Source organism: Gigantopelta aegis, chromosome 10, assembly GCF_016097555.1.
Source record: "Gigantopelta aegis isolate Gae_Host chromosome 10, Gae_host_genome, whole genome shotgun sequence".
Lineage (NCBI taxonomy): Eukaryota > Metazoa > Mollusca > Gastropoda > Neomphalida > Peltospiridae > Gigantopelta > Gigantopelta aegis.
In genome coordinates, this window is record NC_054708.1 from 32,251,141 (window position 1) to 32,275,185 (window position 24,045).

The 24,045-nt window shown below is 38.0% G+C and overlaps 1 protein-coding gene across 1 annotated transcript; it reads left to right on the top strand.

Annotated features, from left to right (window-relative positions):
• Positions 1-4,522: 4,522 nt before the first annotated feature.
• LOC121383354 (alpha-1,3-mannosyl-glycoprotein 4-beta-N-acetylglucosaminyltransferase C-like) lies at positions 4,523-22,952 on the top strand. The gene is made up of 5 exons (XM_041513332.1): positions 4,523-4,628; positions 10,892-11,036; positions 15,056-15,156; positions 16,301-16,376; positions 21,790-22,952. The coding sequence occupies exons 2-5, from the start codon at positions 10,913-10,915 to the stop codon at positions 22,932-22,934; spliced, it is 1,446 nt and encodes a 481-aa protein (XP_041369266.1). The 5' UTR covers positions 4,523-4,628; positions 10,892-10,912; the 3' UTR covers positions 22,935-22,952.
• Positions 22,953-24,045: the final 1,093 nt, after the last annotated feature.

Consider the following 24,045-nt stretch of genomic DNA (forward strand, 5'->3'; position numbering starts at 1 on the left):
GTTTCTTACTGTTGCTAACACTATAATATAATGTATGTGAAAAAAGGAAGGAAAAGAAAGAATTGTTTTATTTAACGACGCATTCAACACATTCTACTCTTTTCGATTGGGAATCTTTTATATGCACCATCCCACAAACAGGATAGTACATACCACGGCCTTTGTTACACCATTTGTGGAGCACTGGCTGAAACGAGAAATAGCACAATGGGGCCATCGATGGGGATCGATCCTAAACCGACCGTGCATCATCAAGCGAGCACTTTACCACTGGGCTACGTCCCGCTCCTCCATGTTTGTAGATTAACTAAATTTTGTGTTCACTTTCACGGGCTGAAACTAGGCTCTGCACCTTTAAAGGCACTAGCCCGAGTCTGCTGCCATTGTAAGATGTGCATGACATACGGATCCTTTTTGATAATTAAATGCACATATTAAAAGTATGTTCTTGTTTAGAATATCAGATTGCTTCGTTTTATTGACACCAGTTAATTAATCATCGGCTATTGGGATGTCAAACGTTTGGTGTTTAAGAAGGTCATATATTAAACCCTGCTATTGGAAAAAAACCCATCTGTTCACAAATCTAGCGTCCAATGGAAATACCTAGCAAGTCACATTTTCTCACTTTAGAGAAAAATGGGTATATGTGACTAACCCTTACATAAAGATTCACTGAGATACTTTTGAGGAGTTTAATGGTGGAAAACACTATTTATCAATTGTTCTGAAATACCTTTTAGAGGCAGTCCAACATATTTTACATAACATGATGTAGTGTGATTTACTATGTTTTAACTTGGCATTCATGCAAATGTAAGTCACAGTTCGGAGCAGTCTCATCAGTCAGTGAGTTTTGGAAGTGTGTGGAAGTACATAATGAAATCATAATTAAAAAAACACAAGTTTTATTTCTTTCAGAATTTAAACATTTACTCTAACGATGATGAATACAGGCCTATGCCAATTCATCGTGATGACTGGCTTGGAGCTTTGGCCTATAGCTACATATCCTAGACATGCCAGTAAATATACATGAAACATGTCATGGTGTAGTTTTCATTACAATATGACATGAAAGTCATGAAAGTATAGATCCCATATCCTAGGAATTATTGTCTGTAAGATCTGGGACATCGGCCTCTGGGATATCTAGCCAAAATTTCTTCTTTGCTGGAAGTACGCATTTTGATCCCAGTACTACCGTGCACTTTATCAGCAGCCATGTATGTATGACCCTTTACAAGATATTTGATTTTTATCATGTTTGGGCCCCATTCAGAATTTACGCATGACACAAGAACTGTAAAAAGTGTCCGGTCTTTGTTCTGTCCCGCACAGTTATCAACCCAGAATAGAACCTTCTTGGACCCATACAAGACGACACATTTTATATAGGCAGAGGCAACATCTAAAAACCTAGCAACTCACAAGATGCCCATGGAATGCACAATGGAAAAAGCTAGCAAGTGCTCTTACTAGGTTTTACCTTTGGATGTCTGTCAAGGTAGTGGTCTTGCTATATTTTTCCTCTGTAATACGGAAGCACTGGTGAACATTTTTCAAATGATTGTAATGAATTTACGTTGGAACAAACCTAGTAAGTCCCATTTTGACCTTAACTCATTTTTGTTTGCAAAATGTGACTTACTAGGTATTTCCATTGGACGCTAGAAATGTATTCAACTATTTTCTATTAGCACAGCACGTCCTATTACCGCGTGGCTTATCGGAAAATAGGATTCTGAGTAAAAACATTTGTCTAACCTAACGATTGTTTTTGCTGTTTTGTTATTCATGCTTTCATGCATAAAGTGAAATAAAAAAATCCCACCAAAGTTATTAATTTCCAGTGGGAAACACGTACAAGATTTGATGCGATGACGTACATACACAAAGGGAAGGAACTCGCAGTTACCGCGGGTGTTATAATTGTTTAGTATGGAGGCCCGTTATGGATAAAATGTTAATAAATGTTACCTTATTATTGAGCGTGAACATCAAGCAAGTCCTGGTGTGAATATCACCAGCATTCGTCTTTTTAACGTCCTATTATCATGGTTAAAGGTACCTAAAACCAATATCTTAAAAATATTCGTTACAAATAATCTGAACACAAATCCCGGAATGCAAGATATTTTAAACTGGAACAAATCATAAACTTCATGCAATATACAGAACACTTTAAAAATTAGCTGAGTATATTCTGCATGCAGTGATGGCACAGAAACGTGTTGTCTGTCCTTACAACCTTGGTATCACTGGATAATATTATAAGACGTGTCTAGTGATCACCTTTATCACATTGTACCAACTTGACACTCACAAGATTTACAAAAAAATGTGTGTGCTAATAGAAAAACTGTTTACATATTACACAGTATTTTAATTCCTCTAAATCGGACCCTTCACTTGCCTTATGGGAAATCAAATTGCTTTCAGTGAGGTGGATTTATATTTGTGTTCAGTTTATAATTTTAAAAAATAATATGTTTAAAGGGACAAATATTTTTATGCTCTCGCTCATTTTCTAAGTGATTCAGTCAACCAACAATGTGTGACGTTACAGATTTGTGTTAATATTATGTGTCCTTTATGCGCCTCCATACAAGCCGTAACACGTCATTAAAAACATTTTCGGCTGGTCAGCTGACAAACCCAAATAGCAGACGACCGGTCTGAGACACGTGGTAAGTCGGAGAGTGAATTAGAAGGAAATAATAAACAATTTTGCAGGGGGGGGGGGGGGGGGGGTCAATTACTATTTCAAGGTTTGTGAAAATGGCGAATGATTTATATATATTTTTTAACTTACAAGAGAACGGAACATTTCACACCGATTTGTTCGCGTTTGTTAAAAACATACTTCCTTCTGTCTGTCTGCATATGTCAACAAACGCTAGATGGCGCTTCGAAATGTGTATTCCAAAAATAACCAAGCCAGCGGAGTCTGCGAGCGTTATTGCGAACAAGACTATAATAACATTAAGCAGTTACGCAATTTAGGAAATGATCTGTATCAAGCTACCCAGTTAAGAAACAACACTATGTAGTTATCTCATTTACTTATTATTTTAATTATAAAAAGTGTTATTTATTTATTTATTGTTTACTTACTTTCCACTGAAAATTATTTCATTGTGTGTCACCATTGTTCATCTGTGTATTTGTTTATTTATATATTTATATATTTTCTTCTTGTAACTGATGAGCTTTTAGCTCAAAGTTAATAAAGAATGAATGAATGTCTTACACGCGTGTAACTACATGTCTTTACAGTGCTTAAACACACGGGGTTAAGAAAAACAGGCTTCGTAAATTCGGCCAATAGTGTTTGTTGTTGTCGTAATGTTTCTAGTAGCGCTAACCGGATTTTACCTTCCATTTCCATTTTGTACGTACGAAAAACAAAAAGGAAGATATTACGAAGTTAAATTAAATTACTGCAAAAAAAACATTAGCACCCGGTCACAACTACATTAGATGCACCCGGCCACAAACACATTAGATATACAGACACTGGTATTCTCAAAATAGACTGAATTTACAAAGCCTGTTTAAGTCGTACAGGCGTGTACCTACACACATTTACAATGCTTTAAAACACCAGCATTTAAGAAAAACCGGTCTTCATAAATTCGGTCCAATGTATTTAATATGTAACTTTTGTCGCCAAAACAGCCGAAAAGTCAGGCTAGTCCTTTTAAACCCCAAGTGGTAAATATTTTCCAGTTGAATAGTTTTGTTATTTTACCGTAAAATAAACATTTTGTAGGCATACATACATATTCATAAATACAATAATATAATGTGCACATTGCGGCGAATAGTAAGATGCGACATAAACATATCTACACAATGAGACCGGCCTCGGTGGCGTAATGGTTAGGCCATCGGTCTACAGGCTGGTAGGTACTGGGTTCGGATCCCATTCGAGACATGGGATTTTTAATCCAGATACCGACTCCAAACCCTGAATGAGTGCTCCGCAAGGCTCAATGGGTAGGTTTAAACCACTTACACCGACCTGTGATCCATAACTGGTTCAACAAAGGCCATGGTTTGTACTATCCTGCCTGTGGGAAGCGCAAATAAAAGATCCCTTGCTGCTAATCGGAAAGAGTAGCCCATGTAGTGGCGACAGCGGGTTTCCTCTCAAAATCTGTGTGGTCCTTAACCATATGTCTGACGCCATATAACCGTAAATAAAATGTGTTGAGCGCGTCGTTAAATAAAACATTTCTTTCTTTTTTTCGGAAAAAAAATTAATGTAGCGGGTTTCCTCTGATGACTACGTGTCACAATGACCAAATGTTTGACAGCCGATTAAGATGGCAAAAATGCGAGTGGTGAGTGAATTCGGCCACATTTCCACCACCGTGTTGCAACGAACACCATCTGCGACAAAAACGAACAGTACATTCATTCATTCATCGAATACAAAGCAACTCACAAATCCATACACGGCTGTACAGACTAAATCCATACACGGCTGTACAGACTAATCCATACACAGGTAGATAGCTGTGCGGACTACTTATTTCAACCGACGATCTTTCAAACTTGTCCAAACAATACTAAGGTCAGTCGTATGCGCGTTCTCATTAAGGATAGAAAGACGAAACAAGGTAAGTGTATAGTCACTGTAGTGCCAAGTTTTGTTTACGTTTGTCAACAGGAATGGACTGGCGGTAAAAGAAATATAATTTTATGAAATACAGATAGAAGAGTGTGGCGTTTGTGTGTGTGTAATACGCTATATATAATAAGCAACGTACTATTTCTGTGATTTCAATTTTTATAATTATTCAAGGAAACCAGCAACGGGGTTTACCCTCTTTGATACAGTGGCGTAGCGAGGGGTTGGGCACGGGAACCATGCCCCAGGTGTCGGCCCGTGCCGGTGTAAAAGGAACGCAGGTCCGTGGGAACCGAAAAACCATAGTCCTACTCGGACATTCATACCTGGTTTATGTTTAAGTTGTCCTCCCCCCACCCCAGGACTTCCTTCTACAGGGACAGAAATACCAGTCCGGCAAATTAGATGTCCGTTTGTTATACTCTGCAATTTGCACGAGCTGCCTGAAAGACACGAGAGAAAAACTTTTTTTTTTTTTGGCACCATTCCCCAGTAGTCTGATGGATAAGTCTTAAGATACTTGTGGGTTCAAATCTCTATGTCACAAAAACATTTTTAAGTTTGAGTATCAACTTAATTATTTTGTTACGTCATAGACTTGTGGATCAGACACGTTAGTGAATTTTTGTAAGCGTCTTACATGCCCCCCCCCCCCCCCACACCCCTCACCCGAGTCGAACCTTGTTTTTCTCTCTTTTTTTTTTTTACTGTATTAAATTTTATGAAATCATACATACATACATATATAGTGTAGGTTACCCCCCCACCCCAATAGTGTCTCTCTCTCTCCCCCCCCCCCCCCCCCCCCCAATATAAAATCCTAGCAACGCCAGTGCTTTGATGGTGCAGTAGTTAACGTCACGGGGCTTTCGGGTGGTAGATATTGTATTGAAATCCCAGTTCAGATTGCCTGAAACCTTAGTGGCATAGGGACATGTACAAATACTCTTAGTCTAAGTCTAGATTCCATTTTACATTATTGAGGTGAAATATTTCTTAGTGCACGGAGTGTGACGCACCACTGGTGTTTTTGTGATTCAGAATTTTATGTCCTATTGTGGTCAGCAACTAGTCAGGTCATGTCGGGTCAGGTCAGGTCATATGGCTTGATTTACACATTCAGAGCAAGCTGTTGTACGGCAGGGACCTAATTCACAAAAGTCTCTTAGGCTCTGCTAGACAACAAAGCATCCTCTTTGCAAGTCTTTTAGCATTGCACTGCGAGATCGCAAAGTTGCGAGAGTTTAGTGAATTATGCCCCAGGTGTCGGCCCGTGCCGGTGTAAAAGGAACACAGGTCTGTGGGAACCGAAAAACCATAGTCCTACTCGGACATTCATACCTGGTTTATGTTTAAGTTGTCCTCCCCCCACCCCAGGACTTCCTTCTACAGGGACAGAAATACCAGTCCGGCAAATTAGATGTCCGTTTGTTATACTCTGCAATTTGCACGAGCTGCCTGAAAGACACCGAGAGAAAAAAGTTGTTTTTTTTGGCACCATTCCCCAGTAGTCTGATGGATAAGTCTTAAGATACTTGTGGGTTCAAATCTCTATGTCACAAAAACATTTTTAAGTTTGAGTATCAACTTAATTATTTTGTTACGTCATAGACTTGTGGATCAGACACGTTAGTGAATTTTTGTAAGCGTCTTACATTTTTGTTAGCATATTCAAGTAGGACGAGTATCTTGTTTTTTTCAAAAGTATATAATGCAACTATAGATATGAAGTAGGCTATATGTTCATGTGTTCAACACAAAGAAACATAAAAAATCCCTCCAATATGGAGCCCAAAATTGTTTAAAAATATATGAACACAGGTAAATAAATAATAGAAAAAACATACCATTTGACGAACAGCAAAAGGCAATTTCTAGATACTCTAACATAATTTTTAATAATATGTTTATATTTTGACTGTAAGTCACAATCCGATTAACTTGTGATTTTGTTAATCTTTGTACGATCGGACTTCCATTCCTCGGAATCCTAGTCTGTGGAACGTTTATTCCTAGTAAGTCCATGGGACTTTTATTCCTGGTAGTCCTAGTCCACATGACTTTCAGTCCTAATATTCCTAGTCCGGTGGGATTTTATTTCCGATATTGTGTTCATTATATATATATGATTCATGAAAATCTCTGAAAAGAAACTTTAGAAACTGTACTTAGTTCTAGTAGTTAGTATTAATAACTAGTACTATAATGATCAGTTACTATAATATAAAAATAACAGGAATAATAAACATGAAAAATTGCCTTTTATAGATGAACAATTACAAATAGCATCAAAACACTTGAAATTCATTATCACTGACTGCCTTATGGCAGTTTTGACCATCATAAGCATAAGAGACGACTTGGGGTAAGGGTATCTGTATTATTATACCTGGCCTTTAGGAACACCATACGCGTATAAGACGGGGTGGTCGGGGAAGGGGGGACGATAGACACTTTCGGAAAAAATTAGCTGGCCTGAAAACTTCACCATGTATTTCCATTATTCTACTCACAATGTTAGTTGTAATCCATATAAAAGTGCAGTCTGATTTGTTTGGAATCCTATATAGCTTTTTGGTAGCAATGCGAATATAAATATACGTTGTGTTCCAGATTCGGACATTTTCGTTTCATTCTGGCAATAAAAATCAGCCGGCCTCACTCCACTCAAAAAGGGAGTCTAGTGCCTATTGTGACGAAACCGGTCAGGTGTAAAAGTGTCATGAGTAGTTAATCCGTTTAAAAGTATCTCTGTAAATTGTGTGTGCATATTATTGACAGTATGACAATTGTTCACGAGTTACTGTTTTGTTTGAGTCGGTGCAGTGACCTATTGAGTTGTTAAAACCCACTTTTAGTCATTGATATTTCTATTAATTGATAAACCTTAATGAAAACCATTTAACATAATTTGTTATCGATAATATGGTTGGTTCGGACTAAGATATCACAGAGCACAGAGTCTGACTTGTCATATGTTAGACCAAATTAATTTTTGAAAATGAGCAAAATTGACAAAGCAAGCACATGTTCAGTAAGTTATGCAGGGGGAGGTCTAGACTGTTGCAAGTAGAATTTGCTTCAAATACCAGTACATAATATCTAACAGATCATTTTGTTGGTATATCATATGGGCAAGTTATATTTATTTCCGAGTACTAAGACATGTAACATGCTTCGAATTATGGAAAATGTTTTCAAGTTTTCAAACATTACTTTTAAATGTTTAAGTATTTATTAGTTGGAACAACACGCAATGAATAAAGACCTTGTTTCTGCTCATGTAATAAGGTCAACAAAATGTGTACATACTTTTGAAAATGATATAAATTGAAAATATTGGAATATATATAGAAAATATTTAAATAAAGAGAGGCGCCAGTATCCTAAGTTAATTAATTAAACCAGAAAGGAAACTGCTTTTCGTTTTGTTTACATTATAATTTAATTTTTATCCATACCACCGGACTTAAATTTTGATTGTCAGTCAGACCATCATTCCTAAGGAATGTAAGTCCAAGGACTTGCATTCCTAGGTATATTAGATCTAGGACTTGCATTCCTAAGAGATTAAGAGATTAATGTTCCTACGGACATGCATTCCGTTTACACCGGATCATCCGTCCAGGACAGGAAAGGGTTTGGGGTAGGTGGGAGGAGGGACCGCCCGCGTTGGCAGGTGCAAGAGAGCGCCAGCAGCCCGACCGATCAGAAAGTGAACTTTTTCTTCTTTTATAGTACGGAAATGGTTAAGCCATAGAGTTTATAATATCCGATAACTAGGACTGGAAGGTGGTGTGTGTTCGAATCTCAGTGCCGACTCCAACTCGGAGTGAATGCTACACTTCAGACATTTCTAGGGGGTTGAACCCATGTGCTCAAAGCGAATTTTCTTCTTTTTTCAAAAAAATATTTTTTTCCGGGAAACACAGTCTAGACCCCAGCTACATAAATTCCTGCACGCGCGTCTGATTTCAGTATATATGTGTTTTGTTTTCATACTCACTCTCCTTAAGTACCCAGTGCCCTTCGACATTTAAATCGACAAGAGTGGCGTGTGCGTCCTTTTCAGGTCAGGTCAGGTCAGGTCAGGTCATAGGGTTTTACGTGCACATTCAGAACAAGCTGTTGTAGCGCACGCCTGTCCTGGGCACAAGAACCGGCCTTGGCCAGTTCCTCCGTCCAGGATAGGAAAGGGGGGGGGGGGGGGGGGATGAAGGAGGGACCGCCTGCACTGGCAGGTGCAAGTGAGCACCAGTAGCCCGACCGTGGTCAGTAACAGGCGGACGGATTGGGGGGGGGGGGGGGGGGGGGGGGTAATGGTGCTATGGAATTTTGAATGGAGCAGAAATTATGCCAAAGAGAAAAGGTGCGCAATTTTGATTGAGAAATTTGGGCGCAATTTTGAACGGTTGGTCGAAAAGAGTCAGAGCTAATATAGGTTTTGACATTAGTGATTCGAGAGTAGCTCGTTAATTAGACTTCTATGATGCTGTGGTGTCTCCCTAGGTTGCCCATAAGGCCCTTAAAAAGGGCCTGACCGCTTTTGGTCGTGGCATGACAACCCAGGGGAGAGTCCTTGTCTATGGAGAAAGTGCATAAAAATATCCCTTGCTGCTGTTCGATGGAAATAGCCTGTGTGTGTGTGTGTGTGTGTGTGTGTGTGTGTGTCTCTCTCTCTCTCTCTCCCCCCCTCTCTCTCTCTCTCTCTCTCTCTCTCTCTCTCTCTCTCTCTCTCTCTCTCTCCTCTCTCTCTCTCTCTCTCTGTATGTGTCAAATACTGATTTTTTTCCCACACAAAATAATCAGTAAAAAAACTTACCCCTTGTTCTCGAAATTATAGGCTACCTTTTTTGTCGGTCTACTATGTAATTTAACGCTAAAAGCTGTAATAACCAAACCTATATCTCACACCGAAACATATATCACATTACCTAATAAACAATCAGTGTCAGCTATTGTTGCAACCATGCCTTGAACCTCTTCTGAATGGTAGCGTAGAGAGGGCAAGGTAACTAAAAGTACTGTCGGAAATAGAATAAAAATGATTTTCGTCTATTATTTCTTTCATATTAAACTGACATGTAAATGTTTTGTAAATACCTATTTAATGATACTCTACCTAATTTAGCATTTACTTGTTTGGGCTCTCATTGATGTACAAGGTAGTGTTTACTCTTGAAATTAAAATAAAGATATCGGTAAACAGTTGATTTGTGACCTTTATTGGAACAGACTATAACACATTTTGATCGATATGTGTCAATTTCATTTACCCATAAACAAACTTTTAATTTAAAACTGCAAGTTAACTGATTATTTTGAATTGCAGCATAAATTAATTATGAGAAGCATATTTATTGAGTATAAATTCAATATAAGTACATTAGAAATTTACACAGTCTTGCAACCATTTAAAGGTGCTCTATCATAGTTATATGCGAGCATATGTTTGTGATAAAGATTCTCCAATAAAAATGTATTTTCTACCTGTAGATAAAATTATTTCCTATAATCATTGATGGGCATATTGTTAAAGGTATCTTCTTTAAATGTTAAATCAAAATTTTATTAAAAAAAAAAAAAAAATTGCAATAGCTGTCATTGTGCAACATTGAGATGGCACCTTTAATACCGGTATAATGGATCACTCAGAATGGTTCTTGACAGTTGTGCTCATAAGTTACTTATAAATGACTATACATATTTTGTTTAGGGATAGGGGTAAAACATCATCAGAAACAGTCACTCACATATTGTAACAGCAATGAAATTGACACATGTTGACCAAAATTTGTTATAGTATGTTCCAATAAAGTGCACAAATCACCTGTTTACTGACATTTTTCTTTTAATTTCAAGAGTAAACACCACCTTGAACATCAATGAGAGCCCAAACAAGTAAATGCTAAATTAGGTAGACTATCATTAAATAGATATTTATAAAATATTTACTTGTCAGTTTAATATGTAAGAAATAATCGATGAAAATCATTTTTATTCTATTTCCGACAGTACTATAGTTTTATTATCCATTCATCGATCTATCCATCCATCCATCCGTGCATCCGTCCATCCACCCATGCATCCGTTCCATTCATTATTGGCTGAAAACTCCGGCTGTGAACTCTTAATAACACATTTAAGACTGCAGTTGTAGGAGAGTTTGTTGTTTTAATAACATTTAGTAGATTATTGAAAGGAAAAATAATGGTACACCTTTTAGAACAGAAAAATTACATCTATTTCCAGCTGAATGTGACGTCTGCAGTCATGAGACGCCATCGATGGTGTCGTCCTTGTGAATTCTCCCCCGCAGTCGTTGTTATTCTCGCGTGCATTGTCGTCCTGCAGTTTCTCCTTCTGATCAAGGACCAAGATGGACTCTTTCAAACAGGTAAGTGTGTAGTTTGTTATACCAGACGTGACTATCGGCGCGTAGCGGGACAATAAATAGTCCAAGTTGTGGTGGAGGCAGAAATAATTATTTAAAATGCCATTTTAAGTTTAAATGTTGCTGGAGAAAAACCCGATATTACTGTATTCCTGTTATTTTACGCATTCATTTAACTTTATTTTCATGCTTTTATTCAGCTAGCGTTCAATCATTGGAAAGAGTTTTTTCCCTTGCTGTGATCTATTTCAAATCCTAATCTTGAACCTAACCCTAATCCTGATATAATTATATTGTATAGAACTGGGGGAAATTCGAAACTCTTGCCCAACCATGTTCTGGGCACACCCCTCAGCTATCCGGACTACTTGTCCAGGATGGTTGGTTAATGATTAAGCCAGGTTTCCATAAAATATGTAACCTACACAGGTCGACGCAGACACTCTGCGGCAGATCTGCACAGCTGAACAGATTTCCACTTCCTAGATCCGTCGCAGATCCGACGTGTTCCCAGTAAAATGTTCTTAGATTTACGACAGTCTGCGTCGGTCGGCAGCCGTAGCCCAGTGGTCGGTCTGGGATCGATTCCTGTCGGTGAGCCCTTTGGGCTATTTCTCGTTCCAGCCAGTGCACTACGACTGGTATATCAAAGGCCGTGGTATGTACTACCCTGTCTGTGGCATGGTGTATATAAAATATCCCTTGCTGCTAATCGAAAAGAGTAGCCCATGAAGTGGCGACAGCGGGTTTCCTCTGTCAATATCTGTGTGGTCCTTAACCATATGTCTGACGCCATATATCCGTAAATAAAATGTGTCGAGTGCGTCGTTAAATAAAACATTTCTTTCTTTTTTCTTTCGGTCGGCAGCTACCGATTTTATGGCAACCCGCCTCCTCCAGTTACATTAGGTTACGTACGAGCCTTTATAAATTTCCAGATAGAAAAGTTTTCTTCCTTCTGAATAAAGAGGTGCACGGGCATTAGTATTTTATTTATTACCACTGATTGTCTAAACGTCCCTCCCATATAATATTTTATGCGTATCCACAAAATTAGTTAGATGCGAGTTGATTTCATGATAATTACAAGTTTATAACGTCCTATTTTTGTGCAATATGCAATCAGTGGGGGATATAGACTAGGTTAGAGGACCACTCCTTTTTCAATAAAACATTTCTATTTCCATATATTATTTAATTTCCAGTAAATTATTTCCATTTCCACATATTATTTAATTTTCAGTCATTTATTCTCATTTCCACATATTATTTAATTTTCAGTGAACATATTTTCATTTCCACATTATTTTATAATTTCCAGTCAATTATTCCCATTTCCACGTATTATTTAATTTTCAGTGAACTATTTCCATTTCCACATTATTATTTAATTTCCAGTCAATTATTTCCATTTCCACATATTATTTAATTTGATACACAAAATCTCATAAATTTTTCATATAATTTAAATATCAGAAGTATAACTGCATACGATTTTTGAGTTTCGCTTATTGAGGCTCCAGCACCAATTTGCTCCCTCCCCTTTCGAGATGCCAGTAAAATGTCACTGAAAAATGTTAAATAGAGAATATGACACGACATTCAGTTTAATTCCATTTTTATGAACGAGTACATTAGAAAATTGTATCTAGCGAGCGAAAGCGAGCTAGATGCCATTTTCTAATGTACGAGTTCATAAAAATGGTATTAAACTGAAAGGAGTGTAGTATTTTATTTACCGATATTACCTACCTATAATTACTGCTTAGAATTCATAAAAAACCCAGTAACAAAGGTAAACACACAGAGCAGCTGGTTTTCAAGTGTCAGCATAGGCCCCACAATCGAGGTTAATGACCCTGATTTAGATTTCATAAATAGTTTATTCGTCATCGATTTTAAAACTACTTCGTGTTACTGAGAGTAAAATCAGCCCTAAGTCCAACCAACGTTTTTGGCTAACGTTTGCAAACTATTTTGACTGGTTTCTGAAGTGGTCATTCTTTTTAACATGAAGCACTTAAACCAGTTTGGCGGACGTTTTTCTGCTCGGTCTGGCTGAACTCGGCACTGCTTTCAATAAGAAATGTACAACATCTTATGTCACATTGTGTTGACCCCATTCTCCCGTAATGTGCTGTTGGCCAATCGCGTTAGAGTTTATATCCCAGCTTTGTCAAGAAAAACGGTATCTCACAATGTGACGTACGATTTTGTTATTAAACTCCGTTATCTCTCACAGGTATGTAATAAATATAGATACGTAATATGTCATAATGCCATTAACCATGTGAGACCCACAGTAACACATATGCAAAAAGATTTCAAGTGGTGGTGGTGGGGAGGGGGTCAATCACTTGGACCTCCATCAAATATGAAATAATATCATGTAGGCTCTAATTGACAACCACTGAAGCCCAATGTTGCATATAAGTAACATATCATTAAATATTGAAGATCTTTGCGTCAGTTATTCCTGGGTCTCACAATGTTAAAGTAGCAATATCCAATATAGAGGATATTTCATGTTTGTTTTTTTGTCAAATATGATTTATATCTCATCTCGTGAAGTTTGCAATCATATCTCACGAGTCGCGCTTTCGCCACCAGTGTGATATGATTGCAAACTTCACGAGTTGAGATATAAATCATATTTGACAAAAAACATGAAATTTTCTATTTATTATATAACTTTTGGCAATTTACTTTTATTTTTAAAATGCCAGCAGCAAAAATAGTTCCAGCTTTCTTACAGTGAAGATAACACTTTCTACAGTGACGATAACACATTTTAGAGTGAAATAGTGAACTGTTGACTCTAAAATGTGTTATCGTCACTGAGTGACTGATAACACTTTTATTTCACTGATATTTTAAGATATTTCAGTAAATGTTATATAATAAATATTTTTATTTATTATTTAATCATTTAGAATATATCATCCACATTAATTCCGCATGCCATTCTTCGTTATTCTTGGCCATAGTTATAAGATATTAAACGAGCTTCCATATCGTATCATGTTTATGTCCCGAGTGAAATGATTTTCAATTTTCACGTTCTTTAGCGAGTGACAATCAAAATTATTTCACGAGGTACATAAACATGATATGAAATGATAGCGAGTTTAATATCCTATTTATTACCCATCATCGATCTTAATTTATATCACTCATCTAGTTTCGTTGACGTTCCTGTAAGGTTGTAGTACGCCAATCGATGGCGTCATTATGTGACGTCAAAAGTGTTACGTCCCACTTGGCATTCTAGTGGGACTTTGATATGTACCAAGATATTTTTAACCATATGGGTAATAATGGCTATGTTACGTCACCTAAAATGTATTACTATTAATATGTGTGCAGACAATGTCAACGGACAAAATGTCAGCTGTCAAAATATCAATGGACAAAATGTCATAACATTTTTACTATTGACATTTAAACTTTTGGCATTTTGATCGTTGACATTTTGTTCTACATCTATATTAAAGGAACATTCTTGAATTTGCTGCACTGTAAGATGTTTCCGACTAATAAAATATTTCTACGATTAAACTTGCATATTAAATACATTTTCTGGTTAAGAATATCAGTGTCTGTATATTCAATGTGTTTCTGGCCGTCTTAATATTTGTAAGAAGCCCAAACTAGATTTTGTCTTCAAATAATTTCGTACGTACGAAAACATATTTAAGGAAATAAAATAAAATAATTTAACCTAGTACAAATATTAGAACGACCAGAAACACGTTTAATATACAGCCACTAATATTGTATTCAGAAAAATATATTTGATATGTAATTACACTTCAGTCGATAACATCTTTAAAATTGCAGCAAACGCTGGAATTTCCCTTTAACACACAGAAGCGGGTTTATGTTACACAGTATTAAAACAACAACAACAACAACAACATGGCGACAAACTTGTATGGCATATGAAAACAACTAAAGATAACCATTGATGGCAATAATAAACCAATTTATTTTTCATTAGTAACGTCTATTTTGTTTTACAGATTACAGCGAAATGTCTAAAAAATCAACACAAATGAAAACGGAGACACGAATTGCAACATCAGGCGTTCTGCCTACAACGGAAACGATCGATACGTTTCGGGTGAGTTCGTATAACGTGTAGTTTACTAATCGATAAATATTTGTTAGTAGGCATGCATACAAGCTGCGTACAGCAATCTGATTAAAATTAGCTCTACTGGGTCTAGCCAGTAGATCTAACAGCATTGCATGGACTGCCATGTCCAGGTGACATTTCATCTATAAATAACAATTTAAATATCGACCAATTACACTTCGCCTTTTATAGCGTTATTCGGGAGCATACAAATTCTTAAAATATCGGGCGAGACTATTTATGTAATAGGCGAACTTGTTGGTCTATTTCAACATTGAAGAAACAGGGGGAAAAGTGCAGTAATAAACTTTGGATTGTATACTAGTATAAACAGATTTTATGGCTATACCATCACATTGTTTTTTTTCGTCTTGAAACAAATTTTATATAAAATTTTATATTGCAATTAGTTTCCGGCATACTTCGTAATTCTCCCGAATTATTTCGCATCCCTCGGCATAATCCCGAATGTTTTCAAATTCTTTTCAAATCACTGGCATGATTTTGCAAGTAAGGTTTTGGTTGGTCGAATGAAAGGTCAACTGGACATGAGCTCCAACGGGCTGCTGTTAGATCCACATGTAATAGTGGAGCTAATTTTAATTAGATTGCTGCGTACATTATCGACAAGTTGGACAAGTATAAACAGTGAGGTGCTAATCAACATTACAGCTTGACAAAGATTAATTGAAAAATGTTACGAGGGTTGGAGAAAGTTGACGAGTATCATGACCCTTATCAGTCGAAAGAAATATTAATTTTGTTTAGAACCTTTTAAAATACTGCTAAAAGAACGGTTTAGATGTAGGGGGGGGGGGGGGAGAGAGAGAGAGAGAGAGAGAGAGAGAGAGAGAGAGAGAGAGAGAGAGAGAGAGAGAGAGAGAGAGAGAGCCCTGTGAGCATTGTCACACAGGCTATTTCCATCGAACAGCAGCAAGGGATATTTAGTATGCACTTTCTCCACAGACAAGGACGCACATACCACTGTGTTTTATTTAAATGTCGAAGGGCACTGGTTGGTTAGGGAAAAAATACAAATACATCGTAGGCTTGAGTTGGAAAGCATAAGTATAATTATTAGTATCATCATCATCATCATCATCATCATCATTTACTATTTAATTTGTAGACGTGTACTTGTGGCATGCACTACCAAGTGAACGGGACTGAAGCTCTTGTATTTCCTTCAACACCGAAGAAGAAAGGTTTGTCAATAGCCGTGTTTACACTTACACGCGTTACACTGGTTTCTTACATACCCGTTAGTGAGAACACCATGCGTTATTTTTGATAACACATAGTTGTTTACACACGAACATGTGTTAACAATTTCAAGACATACGACTGGCTGCTCCTTTTGGTTGTAATTTTCTAAATTTCCAAATTGTCCTTATATTTAGGTATTTCCTGTCCCGAGTCAGATCCCCGATCATATCGGAAGCCGGACTCGAGATAGGCGTATTCGAAACCATAAAGGTATATGAACACGTTAAAAACCTAGCCAAGCCAAGCCAAGATGACTAGGTCACCAATGCCATACGTCCAATAAAAAAAACCCCAGCACGGTGGAAATCGATTACACTGTGACGTATAGTTAACCTGGAAATCATGTGTCTGTGACGCGTAAGTCAGCTACAAGTGCAACGGCTGTAAATAACTTTTAGTGAAAAAAGATGTTAAAATTTGCTTAAAACATGGTTTTTGAGGATATGTAAGAAATAGAATAATACATTCGAGTCCGTTAGATACCATTTATCTCATAACTCGTTGTTTAAAAACCTATCAGGCTCACTTTTGCTCGTTAAATACATTTTAAAACAACTCGTTGTATTATTCTCTATAGAATGAATGAATGAATGAATGAATGAATGTTTAACGACACCCCAGCACGAAAAATACATCGGCTATTGGGCGTCAAACTATGGTAATGCAAATAAATAAAGTGATGATCAACATCAATATAAAAATTCAAGGTTTAAACAAAAACAGTGTAAAGAACTGTGCAAAAATACAAATACAAATATCACAGAATTTTACGGATACTGAATTTTACTCTAAACTTCAATTTGTGCTGTATTGGCCGTTCTCAAAGAGAATGTTACACCCCTGCACCACGGTGAGGTTACAGCACACGCAGGGGTATTCTCTATAGTTAACCAGTTTACAATACCACATATCTTAGTGTCATTTGTTTATAATTGATGTAATTTTGGTCACCAATAATCGACTAATTCGTCACGTTTGACAGGCAGGTCATTTTATGACATCAGTACCAGTACGTACATATATGAGGGAAATAAGTAATGAACCGCCACCCCTCAACCCAGCCCTACCCATACCCACAATGGAATAATATTATTTGCACTTTGGTTTTTTATTTTATTATTATTATTATTTTTTTTAAATCGTCGATCACTTCCATGAAGCTGTTTTTAAAACAAAAGTGTACATTGTATTTTTTGGTCTAATTTTAATGATTGTTTATCTACATGTAGGAGCGTGATTTAGCTCAGTCGGTTGAGTGCTCGCTTTAGGTGCTTGCGTCGCAGGATCGAATCACCTCGGTGGATCCATTCAGTTGATTGGTTCTTCCTCGTTCCATCTAGTGCACCACAACTGGACAAAGGCCGTGGTATGTGCTTTCCCGTCTGTGGGAAAGTGCATATACAAGATCTCTTGCTGCATCGGGGAAAATGTGGCGGATTTTCTCTGATGACTATGAGTCAGAATTACGAAATGTTTGACATCCAATAGCCTATGGATAATTAATCAATGTGCTCCAGTCTTGTAGTTAAAGAAAACAAACAAACCTACATGCATGTATGTATGGGGTATTTTAACCTGTGAATGTAGAACATTTTCATCGGTAACAGTACATTTTAAATACCTCATATTGATTTAGTCACCCAGCGTTACTATCTGTGAGTAGGTGTAACTACTTTTAGATACCTGTATTCAGTTGTAAAGTAAACAGTCAGAAAAGTTAAAAAAGTTAGTGTTTTTTTTACTTTAGTTCCAATGTATTTAAAGCTCCGATTTCATACCGAATATATGAACTTGTGTGTCTGCTGGATATCATTTTAAGCTATATAACTAACTTTCTCTTTGTTGCATTATATAAAACTAGATATAAAGCATGAATGATTTGACTAGACACGGAAAAAAAAGATACATCATAATGATTCATACACGGATTCACTTTATGGTCCGTAGATCACAATTTCCCCGGTGACCTATGATTGTTTTGGACATTCTAGTAATATAAGGATATCTTTATAATATGTGAACATTTCAAGGTGTAATGACATTTAAATTTTGACCGAATAGTAAGAATACCCCTTAATTACGGTTAAATATGGCGTCGGACATATGGTTAAGGACCACACAAACAATGAGAGAGGAAACCCGCTGCTATCGCCCTATGGGCTACTCTTTCCGATTAGCAGCAGGGGATCTTGTATATACAGCATCGCACAGACAGGATAGTACTTACCACGGGCTTTGTTATACCAATTGTGGAGCACTGACTGAAATAGCCCAATGGGATCAATCGTAGACCGATTGCGCATCTCATCAGGCGAGCGCTTTATCACTGGGCTACGTCTCACCCCTCAACGTTCTTAAAGTCGCATACCCTAGTTTCAACCCGTAAAAATGGACACTAAGTTTGATTAATTTACAAACCTGTAACACATTTGGATAACGTTCCAATATAGTGAAATAAGTGTCTGTGTTAATAAAACGGTGAAATACCCTTTAAAATAGACTAAAACTCGACTCCATAACTTTTACTTCTCAGACGCACGTGCGTTTTTAAAAATATGAAAAAAAGAAGCATTTTGTGGTATCAGAAACACCAGGATAACCAGAAACACTTCGGTTGTACAGACATGGATAATCTAAACAGCAAACTATAAGTAATGTTTGATTTCAGTGATCATAAACGGCTCTAATAGTGAAAAATATGCCTTAATGTTTAACAACTAGGGTCTATCCCTTTAAAACACCAGGAGCCAATTTCATAAAATATCGTAAGTTTACGTCTGCGACTAGCAGTTAAACCGGTCATATGTTTACATCTGTTTGGCATCTATTTCATACAGAAAATTACATCATTACGGAAGATTGACCATTTTAAGGCAATCTAATTAAAATTAGCTCCACTATTACATGTGGATCTAACAGCAGCCCTTTGGAGCTCATGTCCAGTTGACCTTTCATTCGACCAATCAAAACCTTACTTGCAAAATCATGCCAGTGATTTAAAAAGAATTTGAAAACATTCAGGATTATGCCGAGGGTATACGAAATGATTCGGGCGAATTACGAAGTATGCCGGAAACTAATTTCAGTATAAAATTTTTATATAAAATTCGTTTCAAGACGAAAAAAAACCCGTTATGGTATAGCCATAAAATCTGTTTATACTAGTATACAATCCAGAGTTTATTACTGCACTTTTCCCCCTGTTTTTTTTTAATGTTGAAATAGACCAACAAGTTCGCCTATTACATAAATAGTCTCGCCCGATATTTTTAGAATTTGTATGCTCCCGAATAACACTATAAACGGCGAAGTGTAATTGGTCGATATTTGAATTGTTATTTATAGATAACCTGGGCTTGGGAGTCCAAGCACTGCAGTGCTGTTAGATCTACCAGGGTAGACCCAGTAGAGCTAATTTTAATCAGACTGATTTTAAGGATGACAGAAAGTGAAATACGTGTACTAACTATATTAGTTGTACTGTTACTAGTCATAAGAACTGTGGTTTAGTCGTAGATTTACGTTTACGTGCAAAACGAGGATGGGCGGGACGTAGCCCTGTGATACAGCGCTAGCTCGACGCGCGGTCGGTCTGGAATCGATCCCCGTCGGTGGGCCCATTAGGCTATTTCTCGTTCCAGCCAGTGCACCACGACTGGTATATCCAAGGGTGTGGTATGTACTACTCTGTCTGTGGAATGGTGCATATAAAAGATCCCATGCTGCTAATCGAAAAGAGTAGCCCATGAAGTGGCGACAGCGGGTTTCCTCTCTCATTATTTGTGTGGTCTATAACCATATGTTTGACGCCATATAACCGTAAATAAAATGTGCTGAGTGCGTCGTTAAATAAAACATTAAATTAAATGCAAAACGAGGCTTACAATATTTTGCGAAATAGGGCCCTGGGTTGTCAAGCCACCAAGCGCCTATCGGGTTTCTAACAGCTCACGGTTAGTTGTTAGCGACTAGCACAAAGAAAGAAAGAAATGTTTTAGTTAACGACGCACTCAACACATTTTATTTACGGTTATATGACGTCAGACATATGGTTAAGGACCACACAGATTTTGAGAGGAAACCCGCTGTCGCCACTAGATGGGCTACTCTTTCCGATTAGCAGCAAGGGATCTTTTATTTGCGCTTCCCACAGGCAGGATAGCACAAACCATGGCCTTTGTTGAACCAGTTATGGATCACCGGTCGGTGCAAGTGGTTTACACCTACCCATTGAGCCTTGCGGAGCACTCACTCAGGGTTTGGAGTCGGTATCTGGATTAAAAATCCCATGCCTCGACTGGGATCCGAACCCAGTACCTACCAGCCTGTAGACCGATGGCCTAACCACGACGCCACCGAGGCCGGTCACGACTAGCACAAATGCTATAAGAAGACACCCGACACACTTATTCAAAACCGGCAGATTTTCTGTTTCGAATAGCGGTGTCGAGTTTCTTTTCTTGTAGAATTATAAATGAACTCCCAATATAATAAAATTAGGTAGTTTTTATGTGCTATTATATATCAGACGCAGTACTTGGCGACCTTTTAATTGTTCGACATTTCGAAATGGACAGTTTTTAACAAATGAGCGCTCTCTAGCTTTGACCTAACATATAAACAGTAAAAAAGAAGAAGTTTGTTTTATTTAACGACGCCACTAGAGCACATTGATTTTTTATCTTATCATCGGCTATTGGACGTCAAACATATGGTCATTCTGTCATGGTCATATCTCACAGACAGGATAACACATACCACGGCCTTTGATATACAGCCGTGGTGCACTGGCTAGAACGAGAAATAAACCATCAGGCAAGCGCTTTAAATTTACCACTGGGCTAGGCCCCGCCCCTCGTACCAGTATAATACATTTATTTCTTTATAGTAGGAATACCTTGGTCAGCTGGGTGTTGCTGAAAGAAGACTGTCTTATATATATATATATATATATATATATATATATATATATATATATATATATATATAATCACTGTGAAACCCAAAACGGATAATGGTACTGTCGTAACGACAAATCTTGCTAGCACAAGCACTGGCGTAGGAGGTGGGGGGAGGGGGCGAGCAAGGGAGGCATGTGCCCCCCACTTTTCAGATATTTTGCTGTATATTTGCTTTATAATAGTGTAAACGTGTGTAAATATAAAAGTGTGTCCCCAACTTTTTGGCACCTTTCTACGCCACTGACAAGTAGAGAAAATTATTATAAATGTTATGTCTTTTATTAATGACTTACTGTTGGGGGGTCACTTATTCAAGTTCCTTCACAAAAAAATCCCCCAGCAGCTCCTGCATATAATGATAAATTCATGTATACATTTTTGTTCATTTCAGTGTTGCTAGCTATTGGAATACCCACAATCCACCGCGTCGGCGAAACCTACCTGCTTCAGACTCTCGACTCTCTCATTTCAAACATGGCGGATAACGAGCGAGATGACGTCATCATTATTGTTTTTCTAGCAGACAGAGAAACTGAAAAAAGGACAATGCTGGCCACCAGCATCAAAAACAAGTTTGGGGATTTATTGCAGAGTGGCATGATCAGTGTTATTCAAGCTCCCAACAGTTACTACAATGCAATAAACGTCACGAAACTAACATACAACCAACCAATAAAGTACGTAAAATGGCGAGCAAAACAGAATTTTGACTATGCCTACATGTTTAAGTACAGCATGGGGCGATCTTCGTACTACATGCAGATCGAAGATGACGTAAAGACTCTCCCAGGCTACGTAGATTCTATCAAGCAGTACATAAAGGAGCAGACGGACGAATGGACGTGTTTGGAGTTCTCGGAGCTCGGCTTTATCGGGAAGCTGTACCACACTGAGGATCTCGACAAGATGGCCATGATGTTTCTGCTGTTCTACCAGGAACAGCCGGTCGACTACACGTACCTCTACTTCAACCTGGTCATGACGCAGATGACGAAGAAACTCCGCAAGCCGACACTGTTCCAACACCTGGGCATCTACTCCTCGTTCCCGGGAAAAATACAACCGCTCAAGGATCGGTATTTCGACAACTTCACCAAGGTGTTCAAGGCCGATAATCCTCCGGCGGAAATCATCACCTCCATGAGCGTGTACCTGACCTTTCTGCCCCGGCTGGCTTATCAAGGTGAAGGTTATTTCTGGAGTCACGGGGCGCCCACCGACGGCGACACGTTCACGGTGGTGTTCCAGGAACCCCAGAAGCTCGTCCGTGTAGTGGTTGTCACTGGTTCCGAGGGACACCCACACGACCGTATCGAATACGCCCGGCTCGACGCGAGTCTGACGTTGTTAAAGACCGACAACGATTTGAAATGCACCAATGACATATCGTTAGGTTTTTTCGAAAACGGCAATATAGACGCTGGGTTTCTGATCGAAAAAATAAGTTTCAAAGTGATGTGTTTACGTATTACAGTAACAAAAGTGCACGCATTATGGGTTATAATCAAAGAAATTGCTGTATTTGTTTCTAAATAAATTAAATATATATATATATTTCTTGTAGCTCTCAGATAATTTTTCAAACCGTTTTTGTTTGTAGCATAGTAAAAACAACAAACCCCAAAACAAAAACGAAACAAAACAAAGGCAAACAAATAAAGAGTATTTCAAATACTTGTAAAATGTAAGCCTACCACTACTATATAATATTGTGCAATACATCAACCAAGTAGGGTGCGCTCCTTTCACTCACCCGGCGAGCCAGAGTACTCCGCACAGCAATGGAGTGAACGGGAACACTGCCCAGGACTTACTCCACCTCTGCCAGTCGATGACTTGGTGCAGCGAGAAGATAAGATGGCGGACAATTCAAGTTTTGTTTTTCAGGGAAGCAGAAATTACTAATTAGCTAGCCAGATGCGAGTAACAAATTCACAAGGACTAGTTAAACAATATAACCACCAGTCCAACAGGCGACATCGTTGTTCTGACTGACTGCAGTCTGCAATTTAAAGCGTTTGTTTTATGTTGCATACTTGAAACGAATGCTTGACGATAGTGACGTTTCGCCGTGAAGCCATGTTGTGCTTCAAATTTAGATATTTTGTGTCGTGGATGGTTCCGATTTGTTGTTGTCTGCTTTGTGAGGTCTCGTCTTCCTACAAAATTGTTTTGGTAAATAATTTCAGTTTGGTTTGGGTAAGAAGAAAAGTAAAAGTGTTTTGGAAATAACAATATCGTCAACGAACCTAACTGCGTTATGCTTCCAACTCTGTTCGGGAGTTTTTTCTCTCGTGTAGCCTACTGTTCGCGCAATCAACATCCGATTTGTTGTCGTCTGCATGTGGTTCATTTGTAAGGTTTTTCTTCACAATTTGTGAACATTTTGATTGACAATAAAGTTCAGACAAGTATCTCAATACAAAATGATACAAAACGTTACAAACCCTTAAAACCAATAATTTTGCAAAGTAACGATATCTGGAGAGGAAATACAACTTGGGGGGGGGGGGGGGGGGGGGTGTGTGTGTGTGTGTTACAAGCTATATTGTTACCTTTATTTAAATAGAGGGACAACACAAAACCCCTTACATTTTCGTCCTTGTGGTTGCGGGGGTGGGGATGTTGATTCGCGTTACTTTATAAT

What these genes read in the sequence shown, in the direction of transcription:
- LOC121383354 (XM_041513332.1), top strand. Translation starts at nt 10,913, where the DNA reads ATGAGACGCCATCGATGGTGTCGTCCTTGTGAATTCTCCCCCGCAGTC. An exon ending in AGATGGACTCTTTCAAACAG is followed by an intron (nt 11,037 to 15,055) that starts GTAAGTGTGTAG and finishes TTTGTTTTACAG; the next exon opens with ATTACAGCGAAATGTCTAAA. An exon ending in AAACGATCGATACGTTTCGG is followed by an intron (nt 15,157 to 16,300) that starts GTGAGTTCGTAT and finishes TTTAATTTGTAG; the next exon opens with ACGTGTACTTGTGGCATGCA.